General features: G+C 44.6%; 1 protein-coding gene across 3 annotated transcripts in view; it reads right to left on the reverse strand.

Annotated features, from left to right (window-relative positions):
* The window catches only part of Khc-73 (Kinesin heavy chain 73), a 120,775-nt gene that overhangs the window by 57,087 nt on the left and 44,321 nt on the right, over positions 1-19,367 (reverse strand). For all 3 annotated transcript variants that reach the window (XM_070521882.1, XM_070521883.1, XM_070521881.1), the window contains exons 2-10: positions 12,223-12,301; positions 10,463-10,478; positions 8,883-9,033; positions 6,807-6,987; positions 5,401-5,488; positions 4,492-4,626; positions 4,289-4,401; positions 3,683-3,794; positions 1,854-2,066 (exon numbers count right to left, since the gene is read on the reverse strand). In XM_070521882.1, coding sequence (XP_070377983.1) covers positions 1,854-2,066; positions 3,683-3,794; positions 4,289-4,401; positions 4,492-4,626; positions 5,401-5,488; positions 6,807-6,987; positions 8,883-9,033; positions 10,463-10,478; positions 12,223-12,301 — 1,088 coding nt within the window. The remainder of the gene's footprint in view (positions 1-1,853; positions 2,067-3,682; positions 3,795-4,288; positions 4,402-4,491; positions 4,627-5,400; positions 5,489-6,806; positions 6,988-8,882; positions 9,034-10,462; positions 10,479-12,222; positions 12,302-19,367) is intronic.

The following is a 19,367-nucleotide window of genomic DNA, read 5'->3' on the forward strand; positions in this document are numbered from 1 at the left end:
GATACAGCAGCGTAACCAATCGCGTAGTTCAACTGCCAACGGTGTCTATATTAGCAATGGCGTTTCCACAAGAAAACTACGCGTTCTTGCGGAGTCCTTATCGATGTCCACTCTACGGAACATATCCGTGTGCATGAAAAGAATACGAAGAATGATAAGTAGGCGGTATAACAACGCTCTCGTACCACGGTCTCCCGCTCGCTGTTTTCGAAGATGTGTGGTGGCTCATATCAGTGCGATTCAGAGTGATGCAACGATGCTTACATGCACAATATCTGCCTGTTTTGATATGTTCTGACATTAATTGATGTCACTGTACCTGCCGATGTAAACAAATGCACCGTTCGGCGCTCTGGACTGTCAGCGGCGTTCTTGCGGAACACAAATGTAGAAAGTCGTGCTCCACATCTTACAGTGAGCATGTGAAGCACTTCCCTGAGAAGGGGTAAAACAGCTAAAATAACAAGTAGCACTTATAAAATCAGTGGTTAGGGCTAACCTTGGTCTTCATGTTGCAGCACAATATGTAGCGCATGGGAGCTGCCTCTCATGATGGCAGGTTGAATGCGAATGGCGATTCGTGACTACTGAATTCGTCAGAATCATAACTGTCAATATTTGACAGATCAGAAGAGCTGGTGTAACTGAAATTGTCACCCGAAGGTCCGGGCGGTCACGATTCGACCGAACGTCTGCTCTTCGCTGCAAGCAGGCGAGACCGGCATGCCTTGCATGCTTTTCCCGGTGGAGGCACTCTTGACGTCACACGAAGAGGTTCACACGGCCTGCTTGGTCAGGTTTCGGTTTCACTTTTTCTTATTTAAAATTATTTGCAAATTTGCGTAACAATTCTACTATCAAACACACGACAGAAGGGTCTCGGGAACTTAAATATTCTATTACCTTGACATGGTTAAAATATCACCAGAGTTGCACTTTAAGTGCACTTGCTTTAAACACATGTGCGAGAGTCAAAGATTGTAGCCTCTTTGAAAAACTACAGCACGGCCGTTCGATATTGGGATTGCACACTAGCAAAGTTCGGGGTGCGTTTATTACGCAAGAAAAAAGATTTTCTGATTTCTTGCGGCTAATCTAGAGGTGTGTTCCTTACGCGAGGGCATTCATTATGTGAGTAAATGCGGTAATTTCTTGACCGCAATGGGGGGCTCTCTTCCACAACTTGCACAAATGATCCAATCGTGATCAAGAAATACAATGGTGATCAGAAGTACACTGTGCGACACTCATATTGCATAACATGAACAGCCAAAAAAAGAAACAAAAAAGAAAATTGAAGCAGTACATTGTAAACAAATATGACCGACGGTATGTAGTTTGTTGTTGTCTACAGTTACTCAGACAACTACTTGAAATGAGCTTAGTTCGCTGATTAGTGTGTTAAATTATGCACTTTTTTAAAATATTTGTTTTAGGTGCAACTTGTACTTGGAAAGTTGCAGAGCATGCTCAAAAACAACCAATGTAGTGGTTTCTACGATGTAATCTTTTCACGTGGTTCTTTTAAGTCGGCTCTGAATAAAACTCACAAAATATGAAAAAAGAAATGACATCACGATGAGCTCCCGTGCATGAATTGCAGTCACAAATATTCGTCATCATCAATGAAATGGATTGTTTACCACACTGCCTCTTCTAATGTATCTACAGAAAGCTTTATTGGCTGAAGGTGAAGTTACATGCAGTTATAATTGCTTTTCTGTGCTAAATTATTTAGCACAGAACTGAATATAATTCTGCGATGCTTTTATACGTAATGACAGCTTGCACTAAATATATTCTTTTGCAAGAGAGAGAGAGAGATAAAAACAGAACTGAGGACATAAACGCACCGTGGCATGCTTGAGCTGATCCCTGAGCATCTCCACTTCCTCCCGGAGCTCACGAATGATGCGGGCATTGGGGTCTTCATTGACTACGGCGTGGTTGATGATGCGCTTGGCCCGGTCTGCGTACCTCAGGGTTGAGAGGGTCTCCTCGTAGTTGTCGGCTGCTGGACTGATGGCAGCCACCATCACAGTGCGACTGTTGCCTCCCAGGTTGTCCTGGAAGCAAGAGAAGCATGCAGTGACATCTATGCACGCTACTGCGATAAGCTGTGGCATCTTTAACGTATAACTACTTATCACTAAGTGAGAAGAAGCAGCCGTCACAACTCTAAGGCGATTACGTCTCTCTTCGTACAGTAAACTCTCGTTATAACGAAACCACCGGGACAGGAAATGGACTTTGTTCCAAGCAGTATGACGTTAAAAGCAGAAAGGCTCTAAAAGAGCCATTTTGGTGCAGGACACTCACTACAACAGTGTGGGAGTACGTGGAACATGTATCAGAGCAAAGCCGCACTCTATAGTCGTGGCATGACAGAGGTGAAATTCTGTTGATGCCCGTAAGCAAATGCCTCATCTGCTGGCTAGCATCACGTGGTACAGTTAGGTCGAAGGAGATGTGGCCACATGGCAGAGTACCCTTTGTAGCACTATCTTCCACTCTGGGTTGGTTACTGAGAAAAGCAAAGGGTCATCGTGCATGCTGTACTGAACAGCCCCATGCAGATTTCGCACTTTGTATTTCCCACTGCGCATCTTGTATTAAGCTTTGTCCGGCGCCACTGCACCGCGGGTAATCCGGTATGAAATGCATGCACTGTGGTTGGGACCACGAGAAAGCTTGAATGAAGCAATTTTGTTACAATGAGAATATACTGTATTTTCATTTTAAAAATAAGAAAATACACTTTCATTGGTTCTGGACGGCAGTGTATCAGAGCTTTCATGATTTGGCCCTCCCACACCAACAACCACAGGCTTACTACAAGAAGTACTCAATGTGTATGGTATACTACAGTCTATAGGAAAGCTATCTTATACAGAAATCAAGAATTATGCAACAAGCTCCAGAGAACTGGGCCCACGAACCACCATACCTACCTATGTTGCTGGCGCAGTATTTGCACAGTACTTGTTTACATTCAACTTTTTTACTTGTTTACATTCAATGTTAAAGGTCATCGCTCAACTCAAGACTACTTTTGTTTGATGTATTCACGCATGTGTAAAACAAAGAAGCAGAACATGAAAGATAAGGAATAGAATAACGACTATGAATACCAGGGCGTCTCAGTGATAATTGCTTCCTGAACGACTGTTGGGTACAGTGTCACGTGTGCACTGTTTTAATTTTTGCCAGTGTTTGTTTTTCAGCAGCTTATCAGAATTATCATTCCTCAGCCTGGCGCAAAATGCGCCACCCAGAATATAAAAAATTTCTTGAACATTGTATCCAATTCTATAGCAAAAGAGAGTTGTCTAATTACACTGCACATGCCATGCAAATAGTGTTGTACATTCTCTAATATACATAAGCGCCAGCAATTGCTCTGTAATGTACGATGAGACATGCATAAATAGCAGACGAACTTGATCCAATAATTGAAGTCTGACGAGCGACAACTTTGCTCTCTGGTATCATTCTGATTTAAGCGTTGCTTGTCTCTCTAGGCGCAAGTTTTCCCAATAAAGAGTTAGACTCTTTCTTAACCCAAACTTTTGGCGGTGTTTGATTTTGCATCGTCACTTCGCCGAGACAATACGTAAGAATTAGTGAGTATTATGCGTTATGCAAAGTGCGCTCTTTGTCAATGAAGAGATGAGTGAAATACCTTCAGGAGCCAGGTGAGAACAGAGTCCCGGTAGGGTACAAAGGAATCCTTCGCTTTACCCGAGGACTGGTCGGCTAACTTGGAAATGACTAATCCCAACGTTGTCAGGGACCTGAAAAGAATAATTTGCGAAGTTTAAGGGTGCAGACAAGACATCTAAGAATTTGACCAGTTCACATCACAAAGAGGCTGCGGTTTACTGAACACAATTTTCAATTGCTGATGTCACAGCCCCAACATAGTGTGTGCAGCAGAAAGCCGATTTGCACTAAAGGTCATTGCTTATGTGTGCGTAATGAAGATTTGTTCCACAAACCACAAGACCAAAGTACAAGCTGACTGAAACAGTTTTCGGAAATCGCAGAGAAAGTTTGATTTACTCCTGACCTCGCCAATGAAGTCTGGAATTAAGGTCAGCAGTATGACGTTTGCACAGAGAAGCATTCCCCCCTAGGGGGAATGGTGAAAGCAACATAATTTTTATTAATTCTGTTTTCTTTTTAATGAGTTGAAACACCTGTGTCGTTTACGCAGATCTTATACCAAGGTAAGCCAAGGAAACATGTTAACACCAATGCTGCTGTAAAATCTTAGAGCCCGACTCACTTGTTGATATTGGAACCTTCTTTTAGACGATCGCCAATGGCACCAGTCTTGACCGCCCGTTCGCTGCCGGCCAAATCTACTAGACTCATTTTGGACACTTTCTCTCCAGTGACCTGCGACAGCGCATGGAGTGCTCAACGTGCAGCACACAACTGAATTCGGTGGCTCCAAGACCACTGAATAGAACAAGGAGGAAGTCTTACCCCAGAGGCATTATCCCTGATTAAACAAGTCAGGGTAATATTGAATACTGCGTGGGAGCGACTGGATTCGCTGTTCATGTTAGTTGCTGCAACTGTTCGAGACTTGTTGCCTTCTGTCATTAGATTATTAATTTCCTGCAATTTAAGAAACAGAGCATAGTGTTAGCAAATGTTAACTACAGCAAACACAGAAAGCTTAGCACAACTTAGTAGCGTGCTGTACCATTGCAGAGAACTATTTTGCAGCAGAGATTCGATTACGACAACTGACGCTTATTTTGGAAATTTAGAGTCACCTTACTAAAATGAGCATCAGAGCCCAATCTTGATCTAACAACCACAGATATAACGATTTATCGGATGTAACAAATGTAATGAAGACGCGCCTCGTGTTTTCTGCAGCAGCTCGAAGACGAAGATGACGACCCGTGCTGTGATTGCAAGAGAGCTCGGGCTGTACACTGCTGCTAGGCTGCTGCTAGACTAATTATACCCTTTAATTAAATCTCACTATACAAAGCAGATATAAAAGAAATGTTTTCTTAGCATATAGGCCTGCATGCTTATTACAAATATCAAATATAATAAAGGCATTTTTGTGTCAGATGCATCTCCATCACATAATAATTGTCATTTATTGCAGGCTTAAAGGCCCCAGTTTAGCATTGGATGAGGGGAGAGCAAGAAATACAAGGAACTGTCCTAAAATGAGGACCTTGAGAATGACACAGGCAAAACGTTGAAACATAAAAGGTTACAAAGCAGTCTGCAGAAAACAACGTACAGCATAACGAAGTTCGACATATTTTTATGTGCTGCTTATAATCACACCCCATGCTGGTAGCACATGTTTAGACCCTAGAGAAAAGGACAGTGGTGATCTTTTAGCAGGACTGTCAGAACACTCACCTCGTAGGAGGACACGGCTAACGTTGAAAGACCATCAACATATGGACCAAGAATGTTGTGTTCCCGAACTTTTAGATGCTGTTTCCCACTGAAATGTTAAAAAAAAAAATTAAATTGTGGGGTTTTACGTGCCAAAACCACTTTCTGATTATGGGGCACGCCATAGCAGGGGACTCCGGAAATTTCGACCACCTGATGTTCTTTAACGTGCACCTAAATCTAAGTACACGGGTGTTTTGGCATTTTGCCCCCATCGAAATGCGGCCGCCGTGGCCGGGATTTGATCCCGCGACCTCGTGCTCAGCAGCCCAACACCATAGCCACTGAGCAACCACGGCGGGTACACTGAAATGTTAAACACACACATAAAACCTATTATTTCTAAAATATTGACAAGCAGGCTTCTTGCATATTATCAGTTAACAAGGTAAGGGAATCTCTTTGAGCTATGAGGATAGGGCGCAGGCATTTTTGCACTCACGGGTAATGCTGATCTCCATCAGCGAAATAATCTTAAAGAGGCACCATGTCATGTTGGCATCAGCAATACAACAACTTCCTGCACAGAAGTACAATTCTCAAGTGTTAATTATCAGAATAATAACTTGAGACTGATACAGAGCTCTTTGACTGTCAGTGGGACACAAAAAAATCAGTTTAATAATTTGAAGGTTGAACCGAACAAAGTCCTTGAAGTGTACGGCACCTGCTAAGATTTTCTAACACAGTTACAATTACATGGCAGGTTAAATTGGTCAAGTAATTAACTACTCCCCTTTCGCTGACCGCAGGGTAGCTGGCTAGTGCAATCAAACTGCAGGTTGACCTTCCTTTTCATACACCACCGGTAAATTATTGTCAAAGACACGCGATAGCTGATGCTAGATCTGTTGTTGCTACTGCTGCCAGAGACAGTTATTGGTTTTCTCTATCGGTTAATGCTACGAAGCATGCGAATGCAGTGATGTCGCACTGCCTCTAGGATTGGCTCACGTTACAAACCACATTAAAGTCCTTGTGAGGACACAATACATGCATTAGTATCACGATCGGCCTGCCGAGTCACCACTTTCGATAACACTTGGTCTCGGAGACCGGCCCAGCTTTCATTACAACGTCACTGGGATCAGCCCACCTTACTGGCCAGACAGTTGATCACAAGAGGTGGGGGGGGAGAGCCAAAAAAGAAATAAGGCTTCAAATACGAATTTATTCAAAATAGGAAGAGTACACAGGAAATACTGCATAAAACATCTGGATCCCTAGCTCAAGGCTTTTTTGGGGAACCATGCTAGTTCGTGCTCACAATCACAGCTAGCTTTAATAAACATTCTCTTCTCTGTTTCGCTTTTGGCAGCTTCACTAGCCAATGGATTGACGAGTAGCCCAACGCCAACAATGCTTACCCCCTGGGGTCTAATAGGTCGTGAACCCTCTCGTTGTAGATCTCCATGTAGGACACCTCCACCTTGTAGCTGACGCTGGGATCCGCGGAGCAGGCGATGCGCTCAAACAGTGAGTCGCATAGCCGCGGTATCACCCCCTTATTGTCTGCGGTCCCCATCATGGTGTAGCTTTTGCCGGAGCCTGGAAGTGACGCCATCAAAAGGAAATATGATTCGGTAAGGTGTATATTTGAGTGAGTTGACTTTACGTTGTGACGACTAGCGCGTGATGCGAGACGAAAAACACGCAAGGAAATGAAGATGGGCGCCAACCTCTAACTACCTTTATTGATAATCCATCGTGTAGTAATGTAAATGCCTCATGTACTGACGTCACGCATAAAGAAACAAAGTTAAAAGCGATTCAGCAAGAAGGAACACAAAAAACAAATACAACTAAGCAACAATATCATGAAGAAATGGCCTGCCCTAAAAAAAGTGCCCGTTCTAGTCGCCTTGTATATTTTTTGTATGGTGTCATGGTACTGGTCATCACAGTTAATGAGAATTAAATTAAATAGGGAATATGTGGAATACCGTAAGCAGGCTTTCCCAACACAGCTAACTTGCCCTAACCACGTTCCAGCGAGTAGCACTGTTAAAGATGCGTTTTCAAAGCTTGGATGGTGCGAGGAAGGCAAGTCAGCAGGAATGTTGTCGGCAGCCTGCATGTTGACACCTTAGTTATGCTTCCAACCCGAGGTCCGCCATCATGGTCAGGTCAAACGAAGTGTGTGGGAAAGCCTGTTTAAGGGGTTTCACAGATGCCCCCCATTCTGACAGGACAATAAAGCACAAAACTCGTAAAAATTATGACCAGGTTTTGATGCAAGATTTAAAGGGGCACTGAAATCCCTTTTGAACACAGTAAGAAAACATTCCCTATATGTAGCTGATGTGGGCCAAATGTTATTTTGATACATGCAGCAGAGAAACCGCAATCTCGTATAACAGATCACTTGTTCTTTCCTGGGGTTTTCCAAACTCTCATTCATTTTTTTTTTTCGGTTTTTGCGATGTCAGTGATCACGTAACAAAGGATGTGACAGCCCATGAACAGCAGCCTCTGGGCGATCATTTATAACTAGTGTATTACATGTAAGCAAAATCTCACACATGCATGCACACACGACTTCAGATCTAGGAGATGGGGAAGTAGCAGTGGTCGACGCATCCTACCCATTCTAGATATGATAGCAACGTCAGTGCCATTGCTGTTTCTAAAATGTGTTAGGTTTTGTTATTTTTACTGTCAGGATGTTATTGTTACAAAATAACCAGAAGAAAACATGAGAAATGGGAGGGGTGAAGGGGTGAACAGGTAAGAAAGCACGGAAACATTTTTTTTTTGCTATTTATTGATCCCATTACTGCATCACTGTCCTTTTCTTGATATCGTTACCATAGCTTTTGTTCTATTGTGTATTCTTACCACGTACACTATTCTTGATGCTGATATGTTTGCCCCTCTCCTTTATACTGCTTCCTGTAAGTCCTGAGGAGGAAATCAAGAGGTTGATGGAACCCTGTCTGGTTGGCAGGAGACTGTGTAAGCGGTTGAAAGTTGGACGCTGACCCTAAAGATTAGAAATAAATAAACATTTCCTCTGCACAAGGCTCTCCTGCAGGAGCTGAAACGTCTTCTTATTTTCAATCTTTATTGTCGGCGTCCAACTTTCTACAACTTACAAAGCCCTGACGGTAAATAAAATAAATAAATAAATAAACAGATGCATCATTCACAGTCATCAAGTTTACAACCGTGTCATCCAGCCCTCCCCCTTTCTGACCCACAAGAGTGGACAGCAACGTTACCCTTCAACTGAAGTCCAGGAGTCCAGGCCTATATTCACAAACACCTGAGGAAGAGTATTAGGTTCCATATGCAATAAAAATAAACTCTCCTTAGAGCAACCAGCTAAGTTCGACGACACTGATGCATAGCACTGGAAGGATACAGGAGGCCTTCCACAATTTCGTTGTCAAAAAAAATAAATAAAAACTAATGCGGCACATGACGAAAACAGGACGACGCACCTGTCTGCCCATAGGCAAAAATACAGGCGTTGTACCCTTGGAAGGCATTGTCCAGGATGTCTGTCCCTAGGCAGCTGTAGACATGCTCCTGGGTGGCAAAGTGCGTGTCTGCTTCGTTGAATGACCAGAAGCAGTGGTCGAAGGCAAACGTCTGCAATGAAAAGGCAATGCATCCAAACATAAAAAACAGTTCACCATTATGAAATCAAGTCTACGCTTAAGGCCATAACTCTCACACGGTGTTGATAAACTAACAATTCAGCCTCTATACAATATAGAGAGCTTGATCTTTGTAAATTGTTTATTGTAACTTCGAAGAAAAAAAAAAAGCCGTCAGCAATTTGATATCACACATACTCTTAAGTGGGAGCCAAAACAAGAAGCCCCACTCACACTTACAATTCCTTGATATGGTTTAATCGAACAGTGAAATTAGTTCTACAATGATATTTGATACCTTAAATAAATTGTTGAATGGCACCGACAGGTAGATCACAATGTGCCAAGGGGCCTTACAGTCTTAAATAGCACGAGGCTGAAAATCAGGAAGATAGTCACTGTTTCACCAGGTTCACTGTTCTTGGGCCCTCTGCTTTTCGACAACCCTAGCCAGAATATACCGGTAATTCCAGTTAACATGAAACAAGTAAAAAAAAAATTAAATAAAAAAATATCAAGGCCTTCGAGTGCAAGTGGGTGAGACCACTTACATGTTATTAACACCCCAAAAAAAGTCTCAAGTACTTCTTGTGTTCTTATTTGTTCTGTTCCATAAGGATTATTTAAATACCTCTCTAATTATTAACTTTATGGCCACAATGACAAACAAGGTTTGTAGAGCACATCTAAAACCATCACTTAGATTTGTTTGCAACATTTCATTGGTTCCATAGCTCTTTTCTAAGTGTTTTTTCTCTCTCTTCATGCATCAAAGAAAGCCCTTGGAACCTTCAAAAAGCAGTTGCAGTCCACTGTTTGAGCTCTAAGGCTGTCATTTAAATGCAGCAAAAAGAATTCAAGACACAGTGTATCAAAACTGAAATTGAGGTTTTCAAACAACGTCAATCTGTACTGACATTGCAGCCATAAGTTAAGAAATACTGGAGGCTTTTTCTACAGGATGCAGCAAAATATAGGCAAGCTTCATACACCCAACAGGTGTCACTTACATTTTTAAAGCTTCCTCCATGTTAGCTGGCACATTCATGAATTTTAGTGATTACACTGGAGGCAGACATCTACTAAAACAGCACTGATGTTATTACATGTGTGTTGTGTCTAAACAAGATGGAAGTTCACATAAAGATGCAGGCTTGAGGTCACCAACAGTTGTTGTGCAAAGAATGCCATTCCAGGAAAGCAGTTGCTGCCTTAAAGACAAGGCCTCTCGTTGAAGCCTTGGCTCCACTGACATTCCTTGTTAAAGCACTGTCACTCATGTTTGTTGTGTGTACTTATACAATAAGTATGGTCTAGATAAGTTAAAGAAAACTGACCCATGTGGGATATATGCAGAACAATGACTGCAACACAGGAAATAAGGGTTATTGAAAATGACAAGTCCACAGAGTGTAGCTCACCTTTGGATGTTTCCGCCTATGCCAGCAGCAGTTGGAAATGGAAGCAAGGAGTTGGAAAATGGGACAAAAGAGAAAGAAGTGTCAGGTTAGCGGCACTGAGAGGTCTCTACACGGACTATGTGTGTGCCTACCCTGACAAGTTGTGTGCTAGCAAAGCTGGATTCAGATGAAAGACACGATCGCAAGAGAATCAGTCACGTGACACGTTATGTACATCCGGGCCACCTAATGTAAGGATTCCTGTTGCTCGATTCTATTCTTGTCTTATCATCCACCGGTCACGGCCAGCCGATCATGGTGATAACAATGCGCTGCTTAGACCACTGACGAAGCGTGAAAAAGAACAGCTAAGGATTATGATAATTACATTATTCTTACCCTGATCACTTCACAGCTAGCATTCAACTAGATAGATGCTAGATTCAGCACAGCTAGCTAGATGCTATACTGCAGCCCAATAAATAACCAGGCATAAATTATGTTAATAATTTCAAGCTTCATGCTGTAGGTATGGTTCACTATTAAACAGAACAGCTATTACACTACAGCTAAATAGAATAATATAACTGCGTCATCTCAACTTTACCAGGAAATGATGCTGGTATGGTGCATTAGGCAGGCACACTAACATGAGAGATATTCTGAATGTTCTAATGGCCTGTAGACATTATAATCAGGTGTAATTGATGGCAGCATAATAATTAGGTGTTCCCTTAAAAGTGGACCATACTGAAAATCACAACTATCTTCACACAAATTAGATGAACACAGCCTCATAGATATGTTTAAAACCATAACTGTCCAATCAGAGTATAAGTCCGAAGCACTTCTGCTCATGAGCACAGAGCATTGCTCAAGTTGTCAAAGGAACTTGTCTCCAACGGCTGCAAATTTTATACCCAAATGAAGCACAGGTCTAATCTTTTGCACACAAATTGCCATGCCTGAGGCTTCCTTACTTAAACTCCTCTACTTACAAATTCAATCAGACTTGAATGTGTCTTCGTGCGGATGATTGAAAAGTGTGTCTTTGCGTGCGGATGTCTGCGCTACTCACTGCCACCATGTAACACGGGGGCTAAGGGCACCTCAAGCTGCCTCATTGCAGCTTTTATCTTAGCCCTCGTCATTGTATTTTAGCAATGGAAACAAATAAAGAAAAGAAAAGAAAGACTTTGCAACTTCCAACCGTTTCTAACTTGTAAGGAAAGAGAGGGTGCGACTTCCAAAACGCACTGCAGTAAATGTGAATAAAAAAACACACAACCCACAGGCATGGACCAAACTAGTTCCAGATGATGAGAATCAATTTTATGCTGCTCCTCACGCAGACAAGAGCACGAGCCAACAATGGCGAAAAAAAAGAAAAAAAAAGACGTCCACGCTGTTTGCACGCTCTGGTGGTTCAATAATGGCCCAAACCAATTCACATTCGACCTGCCTGTCAGGTGGGGTTGGGAAAAAAACGAAATCGCAGGCCTTGCTTTTGTGTTCCCCCAAGCACAACAACCTGCCAGATCAGACATGGCATCACAATAACCTAAACAAAGATAAAAGCAACACCACCACACACGCATCCCTCCCCTCTATCCCACCCCGCCGCCCAACTTGTTTTCTCTGCTGGATGCAGTCTTTCCGCTCTGGTGCCCGCGCACAATGGTCAGTGCCAATGGCGACAGCGACAACGCAGGCGCATTTGGAACTGAACGGGATAATGCGGGAGCTGCACAAGACCGGGCGGAGGACAGAACGGGACTCACCCTTCACCCTTGTTGCTGTTGTAGAGGATCGTCTGGCCCTCGGTCATCTCGACGATGCATTGTGCCCCTAGGTCCACCTCTGCAACAGAAAAGATGCAGAAGAACAGTCTTGCATTAGGAATGCATGCAAGAGTGCTGGGTGCGCACCGAAGGCGTGATGCAGCTCCAACGTTAGTGAAAAGACATTGCAGCATTGACACGTGTTAAGAACAAAAGAAGCGAAAACTTCTTACGCAGCGGCACTGTCTAACCCTACCAGGGTCAGGTGCAGTACATGTACGCAAACATCCAAGAAAATTGACGGAAAGGCGGCCGCTGCGGTAGCTCAACAGGCACCACCGTAGCTCAATTGGCAAAGCTTCACAAGCGTAATGTGGGAGATGTGGGCTCGAATCCTACTGGCGACAAGCTGTCTTTTCATTCCCTTCGATTTCAATTTTCGTCAGTATTTTCTACATTTCAATTAAAACCAGAGTTAACTTTTCCTATGCTTTCCTTGGCTTCATCATTCTGTTGGCTCAATATAATTGTTACACGTGGTTCCCGACAGCTGCGCATGCGCAGGTAACATGCACAGTGTCACCGACACTATTATTAGAGTATTTTAGCATATCGTTAGAGTTATCATCAAATCAAAAGGGAATTTTATTACACAATAATATGAAAAGTGTGTACAAAGATATTTGGTCCCATCGCCTAAAGCAGCTAGTGATGGGTCCAATGCAATATATGTATTGCAATAATTAGCAATCTTATAGAAGCAAAAACCGTTCTGCCCACTACCTATACCGCCTCCGTAACGGGTAGAATGCTAACTCTATGCTAAGATTCTGAGTTCATTTTTCTTTTTTCTCAGGTCTTGGAGGATATGTGCTAGCTGCTTGAGAACGCTATTCCTAAACCCCCCCCAACAACTCTACCGAACGTCGCTAATGGGCCTCCCCGGCAGGTATCCAACCGCTCGGAGAGACCTCCCTCAGCCCCCCAGTCCAAAACAACAAACAAAGGTGTAAGAGAGACGGGGGTAGATAAGGTGTTCCCATCGCACCCGAGCACAGCAAGATCGTGACGCATCACGGAAACCGTTACGTAAGCACGTTACGTGGCGGCGCCAGCACGCGCACGACGTCGGCTCCTCTCCCTCTCTCTCTCCCTCTCCCCGAAACGCCCTCTCACCTCCCGCGTAGCTCCGTGCGGAGCTACGGAGGTCACGGTGCCGAGCCGAAACCGTATCGAACGCGGGTGGACGCAACGCCGCGGGCGAAAGTCGTGAACTCTGGCGCGCGAAAAGGTGCTGCAGGGGCAAAAACAACCAAAGTGCCGAACCGGTGCGGCAACGCGAAATTGCGGCGAGAAACAAAAAAACACAAAAAAAAGAGCGTGCGCGTTCAAATTGTGTTTGGCGCGATGCTCGCATCAGAATCGTATACCCTCGTGGCGAGCTGCCGTTTTGCTCGTCCTGACGGAACAAAGAGAAATAAGAAAGAAAACAAAATGAAGCCAGGTATGTACACCTACGTGCTCGTAGCTCTGTATCTAGGGTTTCCGAAACAGCAAACGAATAGAATGAATAGAAACCGCACCGCACCTGTCCTCTGCGCCTTTGCGCTTCGAAACGTACCTATAGTTTCCTACTGAAATTTTTTGCGTGAAACTCTATGAAAGCATATAGCTCCTGATGGACGTCGACATTGAAAGAAGTTCGCCTAAGTCGTGACGTCACGGAAATGAGCGAACTTAACTGGCTGGCGCCTTAATTTGTTACAAACCGCAGCAAGCACGGAGGAAGGGGTTTCCCTCGGAAATGGTTCGGCTACATGACCTTGCGCAGTTAAACGCAACCGTCCGGGCCTCCCTTCAACTGCGCGTACCTGCTATAGATGCAGGTATCTATAGCACGCGCAAGACTCTATATCTATATCATCTATATATCTATATATCTATATCACGCGCAATACTCATAATGAGCTTTATGTTGCGCCAATAGCTGGCAGGTGTGTGAAGTAGCGGTAGGTAGAGTCAACACCCTCTAGTAGAGTGCCTCGGTGTCCTTCTCGCCCGCCGCTCCGTACCACTGAGCGGAGGGCGAGGAGGACACCGAGGTAGGGTGGCTAACCTAGCCACCCTACCTGGCTAGCCACCCTAACCGAGGCACTTTTGCGGTAGGCCGTATAGTCGAAAGAAATCGGGGCACGCATGCCCTTCTTGAGTATCCAACAGCTCTGCATGCCTGACTTTTGCTGGGACCGAGACGCCGCAAGATTCTTGCGACCCCTATATTACAAAACTCATAAAATAATCGTCATTTCAGGTCACCAACGGCACGCGCGCGTGTCGGCGTGGCACAGCATTCTTGACAAGAAAGTATACCGGGCGCATGGCTGCTAAAGGAAGGAAATTGCATGGCTGGACGACGATTATTAGAGAGTTTTTTTAGATTAGGGTACCCGATTGAGTGATGGTCGACGTAAACTCAGCAGCGTATACCCTTTGAGTTCTTTTGTAAGCCGGGACGGTTTAAGCTCCCCTTGGGCTAGGGCACCGTATAATCTAAAACTTTCCAACTTAAGCTCCCAAGGGTATTGTGAAACCCTTTTAGAATGGAATGCAACTCTAAAAAAGCACCCTGAACAGCGTGTTATGACAACACTCTCAGAAATGTTTGCAGTCTTTGGAGCGTATCTTCGTTTCAGAACGATAATCGTAATCTAACATGCATGTCTTTCCCTTCTTTAAGGTTGCGCGCCCCACACTTCCATGTCGCGATCGGCATGCTCGTTATTAGCGTGACACGACATTCTTGTCAGGAGAGCAGCTAGCGCGGAGCTTTCAAGAAAGGAAACGCAAGTAGTGCAGGTGACGATCATCGTTTGGGGATACGATATACCCCAAAGGGTGTATAATTGCTTTACACTCCAAATAATTTGCTCCCTTTGGGGCGTGTCTTGTCCCATAACGATAACTGTCATCTGCCTTGCCCGCATTTCCTTTCTTTTAACGCCGCGAGGCCGGTACTTCCAAGTCACGAACGGCATGCGTGTTATCAGCGTGACGCAGCATTCTCGACAGGAGTGTAGCGGGCGCGGCGTTTTCAAGAAAGGAAGTGCAAGCAAGGCAGATGACAATTATCGTTGTGTGCACACTCTTAAAACGGTTGCACCCTTTGGGGTGTATATTTGTCCCACAACGATAATCGTCATCTGCCTTGCTTGCGTTTCCTTTCTTGAAAACTCGGCGCTCGCTACTTTCCTGTCAAGAACGCTGCGTCACACTGATAACGCGCATGCCGTTCGTGACTGGGAAGTACCGGGCTCGCAGCGTTAAAGAAAGGAAACGCGGGCAAGACAGATGACAATTATTGTTGTGGGACAAGATACGCCCCAAAGGGTGTAAATTTTTCTAAGAGTGTGGCAGATATACACCCCAAAAAGGGGGGGTGTACATTTGTTTAAGAGTGTAAGACGGACACGTGGTATATAGGGCTGTGGTGAAACACCGTGTAATAAAGAGCGTGTTAAGACACGGAGAAAAGAAGAACGACGTCTGTGCCGTACGTACGTATCCTCAACTCACACTATGAGACACATTTACACACTTTTACATATTTACACCGTTTTATGGGTGCGAATTATACATATTTACACCCTTTTTCACTTTTAAGGGCGTAAATTATTTTACAGTGCACCTGGCGTTCTTTAACGTGCACCTAAAATCTAAGTACACGGGTGCACGTTCTCTGCATTTCGCCCCCATAGAAACGCGGCCGCCGCGGCCACCGGGATTCGATCCCGCGACCTCGTTGCTTTTAAGCAGCCGAACAGCATAACCACTAAGCAACACCCCCGGCGGGTCGTTATACAAAGAAGTAATTATACTTAACGGGCCACCGGCATCCGCGTTTAATAAACCGTATGGGGCATGCCGTGTATAAGACGTATTTACTCTCTATTACTTAGACTAAAGAAAAAAATCAAAAAGGGGGAGGTGAGGCGGGAGGGACGAACATTGGCGTTCGTCTAAGCTCGCGGCCAGTGCCAATTTTTTTTTATTTCATTGAAATTAATATTAGGAGAGGTTGGCGCCTTTATGGTGGCACCGGCTACTCCTTGTCACTTGGCAAAGGAAACAAATTTGCGTAAAAAGGGAGAATAGCGACACGAAATATGGCACTCAGTAGAACACTGGATGAACAAAAAATATACAGTCCAGCAGTACATGAGTCGCAAAGTTCTGTGCATTAGTTCAGTCCACGTACGCATATATAAAGTCAGATATTTTGTTCAGCCATAACACACAACACATGTGATGCACTGCAAGTACAGACCAGAATTATACATATTGCATAAAAGTTCTCCTAGCGTGAGCTGGACTGTGCACGCCTGGCACTCAGACTTGGCGCCCGCAACGTTACTCGAGTCCGGCTAATCCGCGGGGCGCTCTCGGACGCTGACCAGGCCAGCGCGGCGACCTGGACAATGCAACGCGCCGTCGGGTGACTTGCCGCTATGACGTCAGTGCGGATCGCTCCCCCCCCCCCATCACCCATCCCATCACCCCCCGGTAAAACGGAATGCGATGTGTCTATCCGGCGGCGGCGGCGTTTGGAGCGTCGCCAATGGTAGAACGCGTGCACCGCCGACCTTCTCTGCATTCGCTGCAGTCAGGTCCACGTCCCCTCTACCTTGATTCACTGTATTCGTCCCCTTAATGCACGTTTGGGAATGTGCACATTTATATGCCACAAAGATGCTTTTAGTGATAGCTATTACTTTCGTACAATCAAAAATGTATTTTCATTTCTTGTCGATAGCTGAACTGTCTGCCTTCATGGAATGTTTCTTTCGGGGGGGGGGGGGGGGACTAGTCAAGCTGTCTGTTTCTTCTTTCTTTCCCTTGCCTCCCCCATCACGTTGATGGAAAAAATAAAGGTTATTATTTTTTTATTATTACTATAAATTCAGTATGCAACCATAACCATGCATATCTGGCATAGATGGGCCAACAATGGGGCGGCCCAAATGTAAGAAATTCGAGAAAGAATCGAAGAAGCCGTTGGATATCGCACGCGTTATTCCATCGAGAGGGGTAATGTGCGGTTTTAGAGATTATACCTACATGAGGCTACGTCATATAGGTATGTGGGTTTTGGGCGGTGATTTATGCTTTTGATGCGCGGAACCGAAATGCGCTTCGGTCGTCGATATTCAGCCACTCCAACTGCAGGAACGACGTGCCGAGAAAGTCGAGGATCAATCCCAACAGCGCTTCGCAAATAATAATAATAATAATAATAATAATAATAATAATAATAATAATAATAATAATACCGCGCAATACCACATTTAGAATTAAACGAAGGAAGCCAACTGCTAAAGCAAGCTTCTCCCTGCGAGGCCACTCGAGGCGGGGAAGCAAGCTTTGACAAAAGTTCTTAGAAAGTTGCGCAAGCAACTATACAAGCCATCGTCACCCGGTGCAACAGATCAAAACAGGAAAGCGACCCCTGAGCAGTCACAAGCCAAGACGAGACAAATTGAAGCGAGAAACGCTTAAATTAAATAAAGGTCAACTGCGACGAAATTTCACTTTAGCTAATTTCGTTATAAATGAGTAGTATAGTCGAGCGCTTCTGCGACGAACGCCTCTACAACGAAATCACCTGTATAACGAAGGAATCATTGTGTCCCGGTTCTACTGCGGGCGGCCCGGTGCGCGACCTTTACAACGAAGTGCCCTGTATAACGAAGGATTTAGGAGACCGCGAGCACTTCGCTGTAAAGGAGTTCCGACTGCAAACATCATTAAAAAGCAATCTTGACGAAGCACCAGCGCTGATAACGAATTGCATAGTTTTCCCGTTAGAACTATGCATGAGCACCTAAGCAGACGACGCATGCACCTGGCGGTTGTCGCTATGACGCAAGTTCCGGCACGACGCCTAATCTCGGAGGCCACGCCGAGGAGCCGCAAGCTCTAGATCCTGCGTCGATTCGGACGAGCGGTAATGGCGGCGTTATTTGTTCTTGTTTCTAAAGTTTCGGTATCGAAAAACTGTCCTTTCTGCTAGCTTATCGCGACGCTTCCGCTCCCATCTAAAGCGTCAAATTGTGCACGGGGGCTCCTATATATCTATACGCTATATTAAACAAGTCTTTCTACGCGGTCCGAAATTCCGTTGCAGCCAGCCTTCCACGTCATCCTTTTCAATCGTCTCTTGCGGTCGTACACAGAACTCACTCGAAGCCGCAAGACTAAATAACTTTTCTTACAATAAGAACCGTCAAAACGCTACGACGATGCAAGTCTAATTCCGAATTAACAGAATCAAAGAACCGGGCGAGCATTTCGAGACAGCTAGTGCCTGAAAATTCGGGCGGCGAAAAAGAAAACGGTCGAAGGAACAACGGTTGAATTTATTCCGATTCGACTGCATATTGGGCAAAATCGACGATCCAAGAAGTGGATGTTCTTTCCCTTTTGTTTTCCAAAATGAAGTGCCTGTCAAGAAAACATTCTATAGTTTGGCTAGAAATTTTTATTAGGAGCTAAATATCATTAGCGTTCCCTTATGGATACCACGGGAAGACTTTACACAAGAAATAGGCTGCTTACGACCAAATATAAACAGACGCCCTATTAATCATGGTAGGACAAGTAATTAACTTGGGCTGCAATTCGGGGCTACAGCACTTCCTGAACAGAAAAGTACGATCGAACGGCCACACGAACTAACAAGTAAATAAAGGCAATATGCTAGAGTAGCCAGCCAGCCAGCCAGCCAGCCAGCCAGCCAGCCAGCCAGCCAGCCAGCCAGCCAGCCAGCCACACACACACACAAACGAAGCAAGCAGGTAAACAGGTGAATACGTGCGCCAGAGCAACCAACATTGGGAGCCAATTCTCAGCGCGAAAAGACGGTGGAAGACAGAGGAAAAGAATGAACAACAAAATCATAACGCGCTCACAGAAGGTTAATGTAGCATCGGTAGTATTCATCATCATCATCAGCCTGGTTACGCCCACTGCAGTGCAAAGGCTTCTCCCATATTTCTCCAACTACCCCGGTCATGCACTAATTGTGGCTATGTTGTCCCTGCAAAATTCTCAATCTCATCCGCCCACTTAACTTTCTGCCGACCCCTGCT

This window comes from Dermacentor albipictus, chromosome 7 (assembly GCF_038994185.2).
Source record: "Dermacentor albipictus isolate Rhodes 1998 colony chromosome 7, USDA_Dalb.pri_finalv2, whole genome shotgun sequence".
Taxonomy (NCBI): Eukaryota; Metazoa; Arthropoda; class Arachnida; order Ixodida; family Ixodidae; genus Dermacentor; species Dermacentor albipictus.